The sequence below is a fragment of the Temnothorax nylanderi genome, unplaced genomic scaffold, assembly GCF_030848795.1.
Source record: "Temnothorax nylanderi isolate EJ_2023f unplaced genomic scaffold, tnyl_v1.0 TNYL_tig0395_pilon, whole genome shotgun sequence".
NCBI classification, from domain to species: domain Eukaryota; kingdom Metazoa; phylum Arthropoda; class Insecta; order Hymenoptera; family Formicidae; genus Temnothorax; species Temnothorax nylanderi.
In genome coordinates this window covers 116,614-130,000 of record NW_027249457.1, presented here as the reverse complement: position 1 = coordinate 130,000, position 13,387 = coordinate 116,614, and the positions used below count along the sequence as shown (strand labels likewise).

Below are 13,387 nucleotides of genomic sequence, written 5' to 3'. Positions count from 1 at the left end.
AATGTGAAATAAATATTTAATAAACATTAAATAAATATTATTTTTACAATAAATTTTACAAATTTATAATTAATAAAAAATAAATAATAAAAACACATTTAAAAAACATTGTCTGCTGATTGGGTATTAGTATGTTAATACTCAAGAATATTGCAGAATGGTCAGTACTGCGCCTATTAGTTCTTACAGTACTGGCAGTACTATCATGATAGTACTCCGAATATTAATCTGATAAAGTACTGACCACTTCAATACTTTGAAGTACTAATGAGTATTATTGCTTGTAGTACTGCCAGTACTGTAAGCACTGACAGACACAGTACTGACCATTCTGCAGTATTCATGAGTATTAACATACTAATACTCTCAATACTACGAGTACTGATCACTCAGTACTGAGTACTGATTGCTAGTACATACTACTTTTTCGTAAGGGTACCCTTATAAAAAAGTAGTACTGGTTTTAATACTGGAAAAAGTATTGGTGAAAGTACTGGAGACATAAGTACTCAAAGTACTACTAAATTTGACCATACTGACTTCCCAGTACTCATCCAATACTCATTCAGTACTCCCTCCAGTACTCCCCCAGTACTCCCACCAGTACTCCCTCCAGTACTCCCTCCAGTACTCTTTTAGTACTTATCAAATAATCGTGAGATACTAACGTATGGTACAGGCGCAGTAGGGGAGAGTGGGCACCCTTGAACCACGTTTTTTCAAATCACATTCAAAATGTGAATTTATAAATTTTAATAACTTCATTAAAATATAAATGAGACTATTCGATGTTTAATATAATAAACTTTGTTTGTAAATGATTTAAGAAGTAAATTTTCAGAAATATTTTGCAAAAATAATGATATTTCGAAATGCTGCGTTTGTCACAGTGGACCCCACGCGTGGGGTCGATTGAGCCATAGCGTAGGGTACACTGTGACATGTAATGTGAAAGGTAGGGTACCCTGTGACACGTAGAAGAGATCTGTTTAAATCCTGTTTATTAAAAATCTTTGGTCAATTGAAAAACCAAGACTGTGCTAGAGAACCAATTTATCAATAATCTGTGCCTATTAGTTTCTTACAGTACTGGCAGTACTATCATGATAGTACTCCGAATATTAATCTGATAAAGTACTGACCACTTCAATACTTTGGAGTACTAATGAGTATTATTGCTTGTAGTACTGCCAGTACTGTAAGCACTGACAGACACAGTACCGACCATTCTGCAGTATTCATGAGTATTAACATACTAATACTCTCAATACTACGAGTACTGTTCACTCAGTACTGAGTACTGATTGTTAGTACTACTTTTTCGTAAGGGTAGACTGCTATTTCTGTTCGTGTTTACGTTCGTGGACATGGGCAATGTCATGATGACTTAGTTTGGCACGCGGAATCACCATGTTAACGCTTGTAGTACAAATTAGCGCTCACTGTACTTACCAGTTTAAGTAAACTAGAAAAAAAATGTTAGTCACACCTACGTCCAACAATTAATATTAAAATTTGAAGAAACAGGATCAATAGCAAAGAAAAACAGAACCGTAGAAAGATTAGTGAATGAAGCAACTCAACTTGAAGTGTTAGGTCATTTTGCAATGAATTTAACATTGTCGATTCGCAAGCTGCAGCTGCAAAAGATGTCTCATAACATGTACAAAGACAATAATACTATGAGCCTGCATTTGGTCATTTGACCTTCGGCGACTTTGGATCATAGCGCGTTGAGCTCGTAATGAAAAGGGCTACAAACGTAGATATTTAAAAATTCATGTATCCATTAAAAAAATTAAGTTGACCTTTATTTGACCTTGACACCTCCACCCAAGGTCAATTTTTTTTAAATCAAAGTATGTCCCCCTTGCTGCCCTACATTCTCTCCAAACTGTGTTTTGATATCATTACTAATTCCCGAGATATTTCGACTGAAAGTTTTCAAATTGACACCCTGTATATATAATTCTAGATGATTATATATAATTTATATATAAAAAGCAAAATTTTTGTACTTAATTTATATGATATCATATATGATATTATATATGATTATATATAATTATATGGGCGATTAAAATATATTTAAATAATATAACGTTTCATATACAATTTGACATGATTATATATGAGTTCATATAATTTATATATATATTATGTATAAGAAACATTTATCCATTTAGCTAAAGCTTAATGAATCGATCGAATAATATTGTATCGTGATTTCGTATTGTACAAAACGGAAACTTTAATGTTTCATAACTTTTTGACGGATTATAACCGTCACTCTTTTAAGTTTTTTCAAAGTTAAGGTTACTCAGAACGATGATCTTGACAATATATGTTAAACTTAAGGTCATACGTGAGGTCAAAATCATACGAAAAACATACTCAAACGGTTAACGATAATCCTTCCTAACATAAAAAAATTTTGAGTTGTTTGTCATTTACTAAATAATTTAAGAGTTATTTAAGTTTAAAGTTGATAAAATTAACATTATCCCTTATGGAAAATCGACATTTTTGCTGTAAATATAAATTTAAAAATTCAGATATTTCTAAAACTATTCTTATATGTCAAACATACATCATTGATATTTTATTTTAAGTTTTAGAAATTTCTGAATTGTCTGCTTGGACGTACATTCACTAAAAATTTACTGTAGGTATAGTTAACCCATTAACGACGAAGATCGTTGATTTTTCAACATGTTTTTGAACCTCATTTTCATGCCTGTAACAAAGGAATAAATGGATCAACGTTAGTGTTCCTTATATTTTCGGGTATGCTCTAACAGAATTTGGGCTCAGAATAGAGAATTTCCAACTACAAAATTAAATATGGCGGCCTCTGTACAAAGAAATGAGAAAAAATTGGTCATTTTTAATGTTTATGATTTTTTTTCGGACTGAAATCGCGCAGAAATCTGGAATATCGCTCAACCATCGGTGCACAAAATTGTTGAAGTTTAAAGATGTATCGGACCTATTTTCAAAATAGTACAAAGTCGTTAAAAATTTGTGAGATTATTCTTTCAATCTTCCTGATGTGCTTCAAATAAGTTGAAACGAATCCACCAAACGGTTGCTATGTTATAACGATTTAAAGGATGTATTGGCGGTGTTTCAAATATATTCAGAAATTGCTTAAATTTTTTGAAATGTTTATAAATTAAATTAAAACTAACACACTCTGTGAAATTTAAAAGTGATTTACTAAACAATTTAAGAGTTATTTAAGTTTAAAGTTGATAAATTATTTAAATAACCCAAAAACATACTCAAACTGTTAATAATGATTCTTCCTAACATATAAAAAATTTTGAGTTGTTTGACATGCATGCAAAGTCTTCATTTTATTAATTTTTTATTTAAAGTTAACTTTTAGCAAGAATTGTAATGATTTAAAGGATGTATTGGATATAATTCAAATATATTCAAATGGCTAAAATTTTGAAATGTTTCTTAATTAAATTAAAAATAACACACTCTATAAAATTTAAAAGTGATTTACTAAACAATTTAAGAGTTATTTATGTTTAAAGTTAATAAAATTAACATTATCCTTTATAGAGAATCGTCATTTTGGCTGTAAATATAAATAAAAAAACTCATAAATTTCTAAAAATTTTTTTATATGTCAAACATACATCATTAACAAATTAATAGACGGCGATACGAGTCAGGCGCGGTACGTGGTGCGCAAGTAAAGAAATTAATAGTTACAGAAGTAACGAATTACAATGTATATATATCGTATATTCCAACTTAATAAACTGCGCGCCGATTATTTGTCGGACTTGAAACACAGCTATCGTTGGAACATTAATACCCTTCCCTCCCCGGAATTAAATCTACACGATTTCCAATCAATTTTTCCACATCATAAATGCCTGTTTTCTAATTTTCGCAAATTTTGAGATATTGGGCCATTTTTTTTTGTTTCTCGTTGGAGGAGGAAAATGCCTAATGCATACCCTAGGGCCGGTCCCTAGGGTTATGCCGGGCTTGCACCGGCTAAAAACCTCTTATTAATTTTATTACATTTATTTACTATTAATTAAATTTTATTATTTTAAACAAAATTGGCCTCCACCACACATCCTTTTTTTGGATCATCCTTAGTGAATGGAATATATACAGACATTTTTTAAAAAGGTGATTTTTCAACGTTTTCGAACATTCTGTGTGTGAACACATTGGCACAGAAAACTGAAAAAAAATAGCACCGGTTTTAAGAAAATACGTCCATTACTGAAAAATTAAACTCATCGTCGCTATCCCCGAAAAATTATAAAAATTTTGGAACCGGTTTCCAAAAAATCGATTATAAAAAATTATACACATCATCGCCATCCCCAAAAAATTTGAAAAAATTTGGGCACCGATTTCAAGAAAATCGATCCATTAATGAAAAATTATACATTAATGGAAAATTAAACTTATCCTCAAAAAATTAAAAAAATTTTGGCACTGATTTCAAGAAAGTCCATTAATACTTATTATTTCTCGAAAAATTAGAAAAATTTCGAAACCGGTTTCCAAAAAATCGGTGACGAAAAATTATCCATAAAAATTATCCAAGAAAATACGTCCATTACTGAAAAATTGAACTCTCATTGTCACCATCCCCGAAAAATTAAAAAAATTTTGAAACTGGTTTCCAAAAAATCGGTTATAAAAAATTATACACATCATCGCCACCCCAAAAAATTAGAAAAATTTTGGCACTGGTTTCAAGAAAATCGGTGTCTATTAATATTTATTATTTCTCGAAAAATTTTGAAACCGGTTTCCAAAAAATCGTTAACAAAAAATTATCCATAAAAATTATCCATAAAAAAAATTTAGCTTGATATCTCAAAATTTGCGAAAATTAGAGCAATCACGTACATTTTTTTTAACAGAAATCGGAAACCCCTTTATTATTAGCAATTTTTCTAATTCCATTACATTCTTTAGTTCTTTCTATCCCTATTTCATATATAATTTTTTAAGATTCGGTCAATTATTTCCCGAAAAATTGGAAAAATTTCGGAACCGGTTTCCTAAAAGATCGGCAACGAAAAATAATACACATCACCGCCATTCCCGGAAAATTCTATTCCTGTTTCATATATAATTCTTTAAGATTCGGTCCATTAACGAATAAGTAGTTCGCGGTCAGACAGACATATATTATAGACAGACAGACGTCAGGTACTTATAATAATAGATATATGATCATATAAGAAATGGAAAATATAATCTTAAACAATATTATATGGCCATATATGAGAGTATATAATTATATATGGTCATATAAAAAATGGAAATATAATCTTGAACAATATTATATGGCTATATATGAAAATATATGAAAATATATGATTATATATTCCATAAAACTTCTTTAACCTTGTAACCTTACATAGCCATATATGGTCTTATATGCTTATATATTATCATGTCTGTCAATGTAAAAGTATATTTATAAGGTTAAAGATAATCATATATGAACATATACTCGGATCTATCCATAAGTTTGCATAACTGAACTGTTATAAATATTCTTCTAGTATATTATTTTACTTGACAATCAAATTAATATGAGATATTATTTCTAGTTTCAGTTTACACAATTGCGTTTTAAGTCCGACAAAGTCCATATATTGGCATGCAGTTTAAAAAACTGAAAAATGTATTTAATAATAAATTGATATTGTGAAACATTATTAAGCACCAAAATCCGCTTCGATCAAAAACGGCATTTCTCATTGCTTGTGTTATTTTAATAAGTTTTCTTTTTTTTCTAATTTTGCATAAAATACTTAATTTTTTGACGTAGAACTACGTCTTTGTCGACAGTAAGAGGGGGTAAATCCAGGCACAGATGCAACGAAAACATGTCACACTTTGAACGTTTATATCTTCGAAACTAATAATCGTAGAGTAATAAATAAGGTGTCATTCGATAGCTTATATAGTCCCATTTTCTCTCTAAAGTCTATAAAGTCTCTAAAAGGGGTTACCGATTTCTATCTTAACAAATCTCCATGATTGCTCTAATTTTTGTTATGCAACGAAAACATGTCACACTTTGAACGTTTATATCTTCAAAACTAATAATCATAGAGTAATAAATAAGGTGTCATTCGATTGCTTATATAGTCCCATTTTCTCTCTAAAGTCTATAAAGTCTCCAAAAGGGGTTACCGATTTCTATCTTAACAAATCTCCATGATTGCTCTAATTTTTGTTATATCTTCGAAACTAATAATCGTAAAGTAATAAATAAGGTGTCATTCGATAGCTTATAGTGTCCCATTATCTCTCTAAAGTCTCTAAAGTCTCCAAAAGAGGTTACCGATTTCTATCTTAACAAATCTCTATGATTGCTTTAATTTCCGTAAATTTTGTAATATTAAGCTGAAATTTGTTTTTATGGATAGAGTGTCATTAAAGGAAGGTTGGTATTGAATTTGGTAATGATTGGTGAAGGGGTTACCGATTTCTGTTTTAACAAATCTCCGTGTTTGTTTTGTGATATTGAGCTGAATTTTTTGATGGATAGAGATTATCATTAAAGGAAGGTTGATATTGAATTTGGCGTCAATCGTTGAAGGGGTTACCGAATTATGTCTTTAAAAAATGTAAAGTTATACATGTAATCTTGTATAGAATATCGTTAAAGAAAGGTTGGCATATACTTTGGCGAGAATCGGGGAAGTGGTTACCGATTTCTGCAAGAAATTTATACTTAACACTGGGAGGATCCTGTATTGACATGAATTTGTCGTCGATCCAGGGATACCGATTTGTGCCTAAATAGAGTATAAGTTATACATGTATTCTTATATAGAGCATCATTAAAGAAAGGTTGGTATTGAATTTGGCGAAGATCGTTGAAGGGGTAACCGATTTTTGCTTTAAAAGTGTATAAGTTATACATGTAATTTTATATAGAGTATTATTAAAGAAAGGTTGGTATTGAATTTAACGAGGATAGGTGAAGTTTTCTACTCCTATTTCATATATTTTTGATGGATAGAGTAAAACATTTCTTTGGTTTTATTTATAAAAAATATTTATATCTGAAAAAATTTTTTTTGGATGGATAGAGTATTATTAAAGGAAGGTTGATATTGAATTTGTCGTCGATAAGGGATACCGAAAATAGAGTATAAGTTATACATGTATTCTTATATAGAGCATCATTAAAAGAAGGTTGGTATTGAATTTTCTGATTATCTGGGAAGAGGTTACCGATTTCTGCTTTAAAAGTGTATGAAGTTTTCTACTTCTATTTCATATACAATTTTTATTATAAATTTACAAATATAATAAAAAATAAACGGAAAGAAATAGAGAGTTCAGGCTGGATTTATCATAAATGGGACTTCTTAAGCTTTAAAATGAGATGTCAATGATTACTCTACGATTATTAGTTTCGAAGATACAAACGTTCAAAGTGTGACATATTTTCGTTGCATTCGAAAATAGCACAAGAAATTTAGCTAAACTTTCTAACGCTACTGCATCGAAGAGGTAAGAAGTGGAAGGTTCCGACTTGTCTTATCATAAATGGGACTTCTTAAGCTTTAAAATGAGATGTTATTGATAATTCTACGATTATTAGTTTCGAAGATACAAACGTTCAAAGTGTGACATATTTTCGTTGCATTCGTTGCAGGCTGTGCCTAGATTTACCCCCCTTTATACCCCCCCTTATACCCCCCTACCCCCCTTATATACCGCCCCCTTATACCCCCCTTATACCCCTCCTTACTGTCGATAAAGACGTAGTTCTACGTCAAAAGTGTTCAATTTAGAAATTTGCAGATTGCTTCTTCAATTTGGTAAATTTCTCATAGATAAAACTTTATGAGCGAAAAAAAATTATCAGGGAGCAATTTTAGATAAAAATTTAGAAATGCCGCAAAAATTAATGTAAAATTACTATATACCCTTATGAAAAAGTAGTACTGGTTTTAATACTGGAAAAAGTATTGGTGAAAGTACTGGAGACATAAGTACTCAAAGTACTACTAAATTCGACCATACTGACTTTGTCAGTACTCCTTCCCAGTACTCATCCAATACTCATTCAGTACTCCCTCCAGTACTCCCCCAGTACTCCCACCAGTACTCCCTCCAGTACTCCCTCCAGTACTCTTTTAGTACTTATCAAATAATCGTGAGATACTAACGTATGGTACAGGCGCAGTAGGGGAGAGTGGGCACCCTTGAACCACGTTTTTTCAAATCACATTCAAAATGTGAATTTAAAAATTTTAATAACTTCATTATAATATAAATGAGACTATTCGATGTTTAATATAATAAACTTTGTTTGTAAATGATTTAAGAAGTAAATTTTCAAAAATATTTTGCAAAAATAATGATATTTCGAAATGCTGCGTTTGTCACAGTGGACCCCACGCGTGGGGTCGATTGAGCCATAGCGTAGGGTGACATGTAATGACATGTGATTGTGGATCCCCTTACGAAAAAGTAGTACTAGCAATCAGTACTCAGTACTGAGTGATCAGTACTCGTAGTATTGAGAGTATTAGTATGTTAATACTCATGAATACTGCAGAATGGTCAGTACTGTGTCTGTCAGTGCTTACAGTACTGGCAGTACTACAAGCAATAATACTCATTAGTACTTCAAAGTATTGAAGTGGTCAGTACTTTATCAGATTAATATTCGGAGTACTATCATGATAGTACTGCCAGTATTGTAAGAACTAATAGGCACAGTACTGACCATTCTGCAATATTCTTGAGTATTAACATACTAATATATACTGTCAATACTACGAGTACTGATCACTCAGTACTGAGTACTGATTGCTAGTACTACTTTTTCGTAACGTATCTTGGAAATACTAAATTAATAAAATACTAAATTAACACATTAAACTATCAATATGACGTTATTTTGATATCATCTTGACTTTTTGTTCTACTTGGATAGTACTGCGCAAGTACTGCGCCTGTACCACACGTTAGTATCCCACGTATTCGATAAGTACTAAAAGAGTACTGGAGGGAGTACTGGAGGGAGTACTGGTGGGAGTACTGGAGGGAGTACTGGGGTGGGAGTACTGGAGGGAGTACTGGGGGGAGTACTGGAGGGAGTACTAGAGGAAGTACTGAAGGGAGTACTGAATGAGTATTGGATGAGTACTGGGAAGGAGTACTGACGAAGTCAGTATGGTCGAATTTAGTAGTACTTTGAGTACTTATGTCTCCAGTACTTTCACCAATAGTTTTTCCAGTATTAAAACCAGTACTACTTTTTCACAAGGGTATAGCAACGGAAGGTAGCATTAACACACGAGACAGCGAACAGTGAACACGTGAATAAAGAACAAGTATTCAATTACGTGAAGCGGTGTTAATGAGTTATCCCGGCCATCCCAAGTATAACATTGGCGAGGAGGAAAAACTAAAGACGACGTCATGGCAGGCGAGTCGAGTATTGCAGCGTTTAATCCGAACGAGGACCAACACGGCATATATGCGAGATGGGAGAGATGGCTCAGAGGCTTCGAGCTTTTTCTGCTGAGTAAGAATGTAACCGAGACGCAAAGGAAAAAAGCCATGCTTTTACATTATGGCGGGATGGATCTACAAGACATATTCTACGCTATTCCAGACTGCGACGTGGTGACAGGAAATGAGGATCCGTACGACAAGACAAAGAAGGTGCTAACGGGTTACTTCAGGCCGAAATTGAACACAATGTACGAGCAACATCTTTTTAGAAACATGGCGCAGAAAGAAGACGAAACAATCGGTCAATTTGTAACACGTTTGCGTCAGCAAGCAAAGTATTGCAGATTCGCATCTATGGACACAAAAATTTGCGATCAAATTATCGAGAAAGGTTGTTCAGTGAAAGTGAGAAAGCGTATACTAGAAAAAGGTGACATTGAGCTAAAAGAGGCGATGGAGATTGCACAGGCGTTCGAGACGGCATCGGTTTAAACAAAGGCCATAGGAAATAATGTGGTGGCACGGATTACGACAAAGAGGGAGAACGTACGAGGAAAATCAGACAGTTCCGGTTCCAGTGGTGTCAAGTGCTACAAATGTGGCTATTGAGGACATGTACAATCAAACGAGAAGTGTCCGGCTAGAAACAAGGAGTGTACGAAGTGCAGTAAAAAGGGTCACTTCGCAGCGATGTGCAAAACGAATCGAGATCGAGCAGAGAAACATGGCGACGGTCCGACTAGGGACAAGAAGGAAGCCAAGACGAACAGCAGCGCCAACAAGGAGAGAAGAAAGTCAACTACGGTGAAGCAGCTAGATGGCGACGCCGCGGACAGAGACGACGATGAATATGCGTTCGCCTTAGGGCCTGAGCAGAATAGCTGACTTATAATTTTAAGACAGTGTTTTATGCTTTAAATCTTTGTTTTTAGCAACGCACAATACTGTCTTATGTCTCAAGTCTTACAATGTTGACACTTTGTACACTCGTTTAAGACTTGAGACACAAGACAGTATTGTGCGTTGCTAAAAACAAAGATTTAAAGCATAAAACACTGTCTTGAAATTATAAGTCAGCTATTCTGCTCAGGCCCTTAAGAGATAAGATATGTGTATTAGAACACGGAGAGGTAGTATCAGCGAGTGTAGGGGGAATAGAAATCGATCTTCTAGTTGATTCGGGATCTCGATGTAATATTATGGACAAAAATACATGGAAATCGTTAAAGTCAAAAGGAATAAAGTGTATATCGCGTAAGGTTAATAAGACCGCATTTCCATACGGGAAAAAAGACGGATTAGAGATTTTCGGTGAGTTTGATTGCGAGATAAAGATCGGTAATAAAATTGCACGGGCAGTTTTTAAAGTATTTCGAGGTGAAGGACAACCGCTCTTAGGTATTCAAACGGCAAAAGAGTTAAGTATTTTAGATGTCGGAGTACACTTGCAAATTAACCAAATTGAGCTTGATGAAGATACGCGAAGTATTACTACGTTTAGTACGGATTGTGGTCTATTTAGATCTAAGAGGTTAGTTTTCGGTTTAAACTGTGCGCCGGAAATTTTTCAAGAGACATTGGAAGAGATTTTACGAGATCTTGAGGGTGTAATAAATAGCGCAGACGATATTGTGGTTTATGGAAAGAATTTAGAAGATCATAATCGGAAACTTCAGAAAGTACTTGATAGACTCTTAGAGAAGGGTTTGACACTTAATAAAAATAAATGCGTTTTTGCGGTTAAGGAGATTGAATTTTTGGGGTCATAGTAAACGGGTCAGGTTACCGATTAATGCGATCGAAAATCGAGTCAGTACAGAACTTCAGAGAACCCGAAACGCCAGAAGAAGTTAGAAGTTTCCTAGGATTGGTCAATTTTTGCGCAGCATTTATTCCAAATATGGCGACAATTAGCGAACCTTTAAGAAAGCTTACACGAAAGAGCGAACCGTTTGTGTGGGGTGAACCACAGAAAAATGCATTTCAGATGCTGAAAGATAAGCTGACGGATTCAGAGACGCTAGGTATTTATAATCCGGATGCAAGAACTAGAGTAGTTGCGGATGCTAGCCCGGTAGGCATAGGTTGTGTTTTAGCACAGGAACAAGATCGACAATGGCGAATCATAAGCTTTGCGAGTCGAAGTCTAACCGACTATGAGAGAAGATATTCACAGACGGAAAAGGAAGCTTGTCTATGCGTGTAAAAGATTTAAATATTGGCTTTTTGGTATTAAGTTTGAATTGGTCACAGACCATAAAGCCTTAGAATGTATATTTGCACCAAGATCAAAGCCATGCAGTCGCATAGAGAGGTGGGTGCTAAGACTTCAAATGTTTAAATACAAAGTGATATACGAAAACGGAAGGAGTAATATTGCAGATCCGTTATCTCGATTATTAAAAATAGGTAATAACGAGGAGAAGAAAAGTAAGTGTGAGGATGAATTGTTTATCGCGTGGGTTGCAAAAGAGAGTGTGCCGAGAGCAATGTCTATCGAAGAAGTGGAAGTAGAATCGCGCGAAGATTCGTGGTTAGGTGAAGTTAGGCAAGCGATTGCGACAGGAAACTGGGAATCGTTATCCAGTACGCGGATAAAAGCAATTAAAGACGAACTTTGTGTATATAATAATGTTGTGTTACGGGGAACGAGAATTGTCGTACCCGAAAAACTAAAGAAGCGAGTATTATCAATAGCGCATGAGGGACATCCTGGTATTGTTGCGATGAAGGATAGATTAAGGAGTAAAGTTTGGTGGGCAGGGATTGATAAAGACGCGGAAAACTTTGTAAAAACGTGCGAAAGCTGCCAAATAGTGCAAAAGACAGCCAATATCTCACCGTTGAAACCAAACGCGCTGCCAGATAGTTTGTGGGAGTGTTTAGCGATGGATCTCCTTGGGCCTCTGCCTTCCGAAGATTTCATATTCGTGATTATCGATTATTATAGTAAGTTCTACGAAATAGAGATAATGCAATCAATTACGTCGACAGCAATTATTAATAGATTGAAACATATATTCGCGAGATATGGTTATCCAAACAGGTTAATATCTGATAACGGGAAACAATTAGTGAGCGAAGAAATGCGGGAATACACGTCTAGGTGTGGTATTAAACTTATTCATGTAGCGCCGTACTGGCCCCAAGCGAATGGGGAAGTCGAAAGACAAAATCGCAGTCTTCTTAAACGCATAAAGATTGCGCAGCTCGAACGAAAAGACTGGAAACAAGAGATATTAGACTATCTACTTATGTATCGCTCATCTCCACAAGCATCGACAAGGGTTTCGCCAGCGGAACTAATGTTCGGTCGAAAGATGAAAACTAAAATGCCAGAATTGCGAGGTATCCGAAATAATTTAGATAAAGCTGTTAAGAATAGTTAAGTTCAGCGCGTTTATGTTGGCGAGTGTACAGACACATATTTCCTTTTGTTAAATTCTATGTGACTGTACAGTAAAACGAGTCGAGCGCGACTCGGGTAATTTCGGCAGCTCTCGTGCCCCGAAGCGACTTCGAGTGGCAACCATGCGAGGCGGCTCTTCCCCTCTCTAGTCTCAAGTCTCATGTCGAGAGGAGAGCACGCGCCGTACAGTTTAAGATATTATTCCAATAAAGAGAACACGTTTATACAGTACACCGAATCGACTCTATTCCTCAGCCCGCTCACACAATCCTGCTTAACAGGTTATGGGCCCAGTTAACGTCTAACTGCGGAAAATTGTGTGCGCTGTGAGAATTCGGGGAGTCGCACGTGGTGCGGAACGGAAGTCGGCCATTGTTCGAGTGCCGGTGTGCCGGTGTTAACGTGTCGGAAGGGTGCGAGCAAAACGAATCCGCGATGTCGGTTGGAATCTCGGTGAAGGGTGTGAAGCCTTTCGACGGAACGAACTTC

General features: G+C 34.8%; 1 protein-coding gene across 1 annotated transcript; it reads left to right on the top strand.

Annotated features, from left to right (window-relative positions):
* Positions 1-9,453: 9,453 nt before the first annotated feature.
* Positions 9,454-9,981, top strand: LOC139782216 (uncharacterized). The gene has a single exon (XM_071721188.1). The coding sequence runs from the start codon at positions 9,454-9,456 to the stop codon at positions 9,979-9,981; it is 528 nt and encodes a 175-aa protein (XP_071577289.1).
* The last annotated feature ends 3,406 nt before the right edge of the window (positions 9,982-13,387 follow it).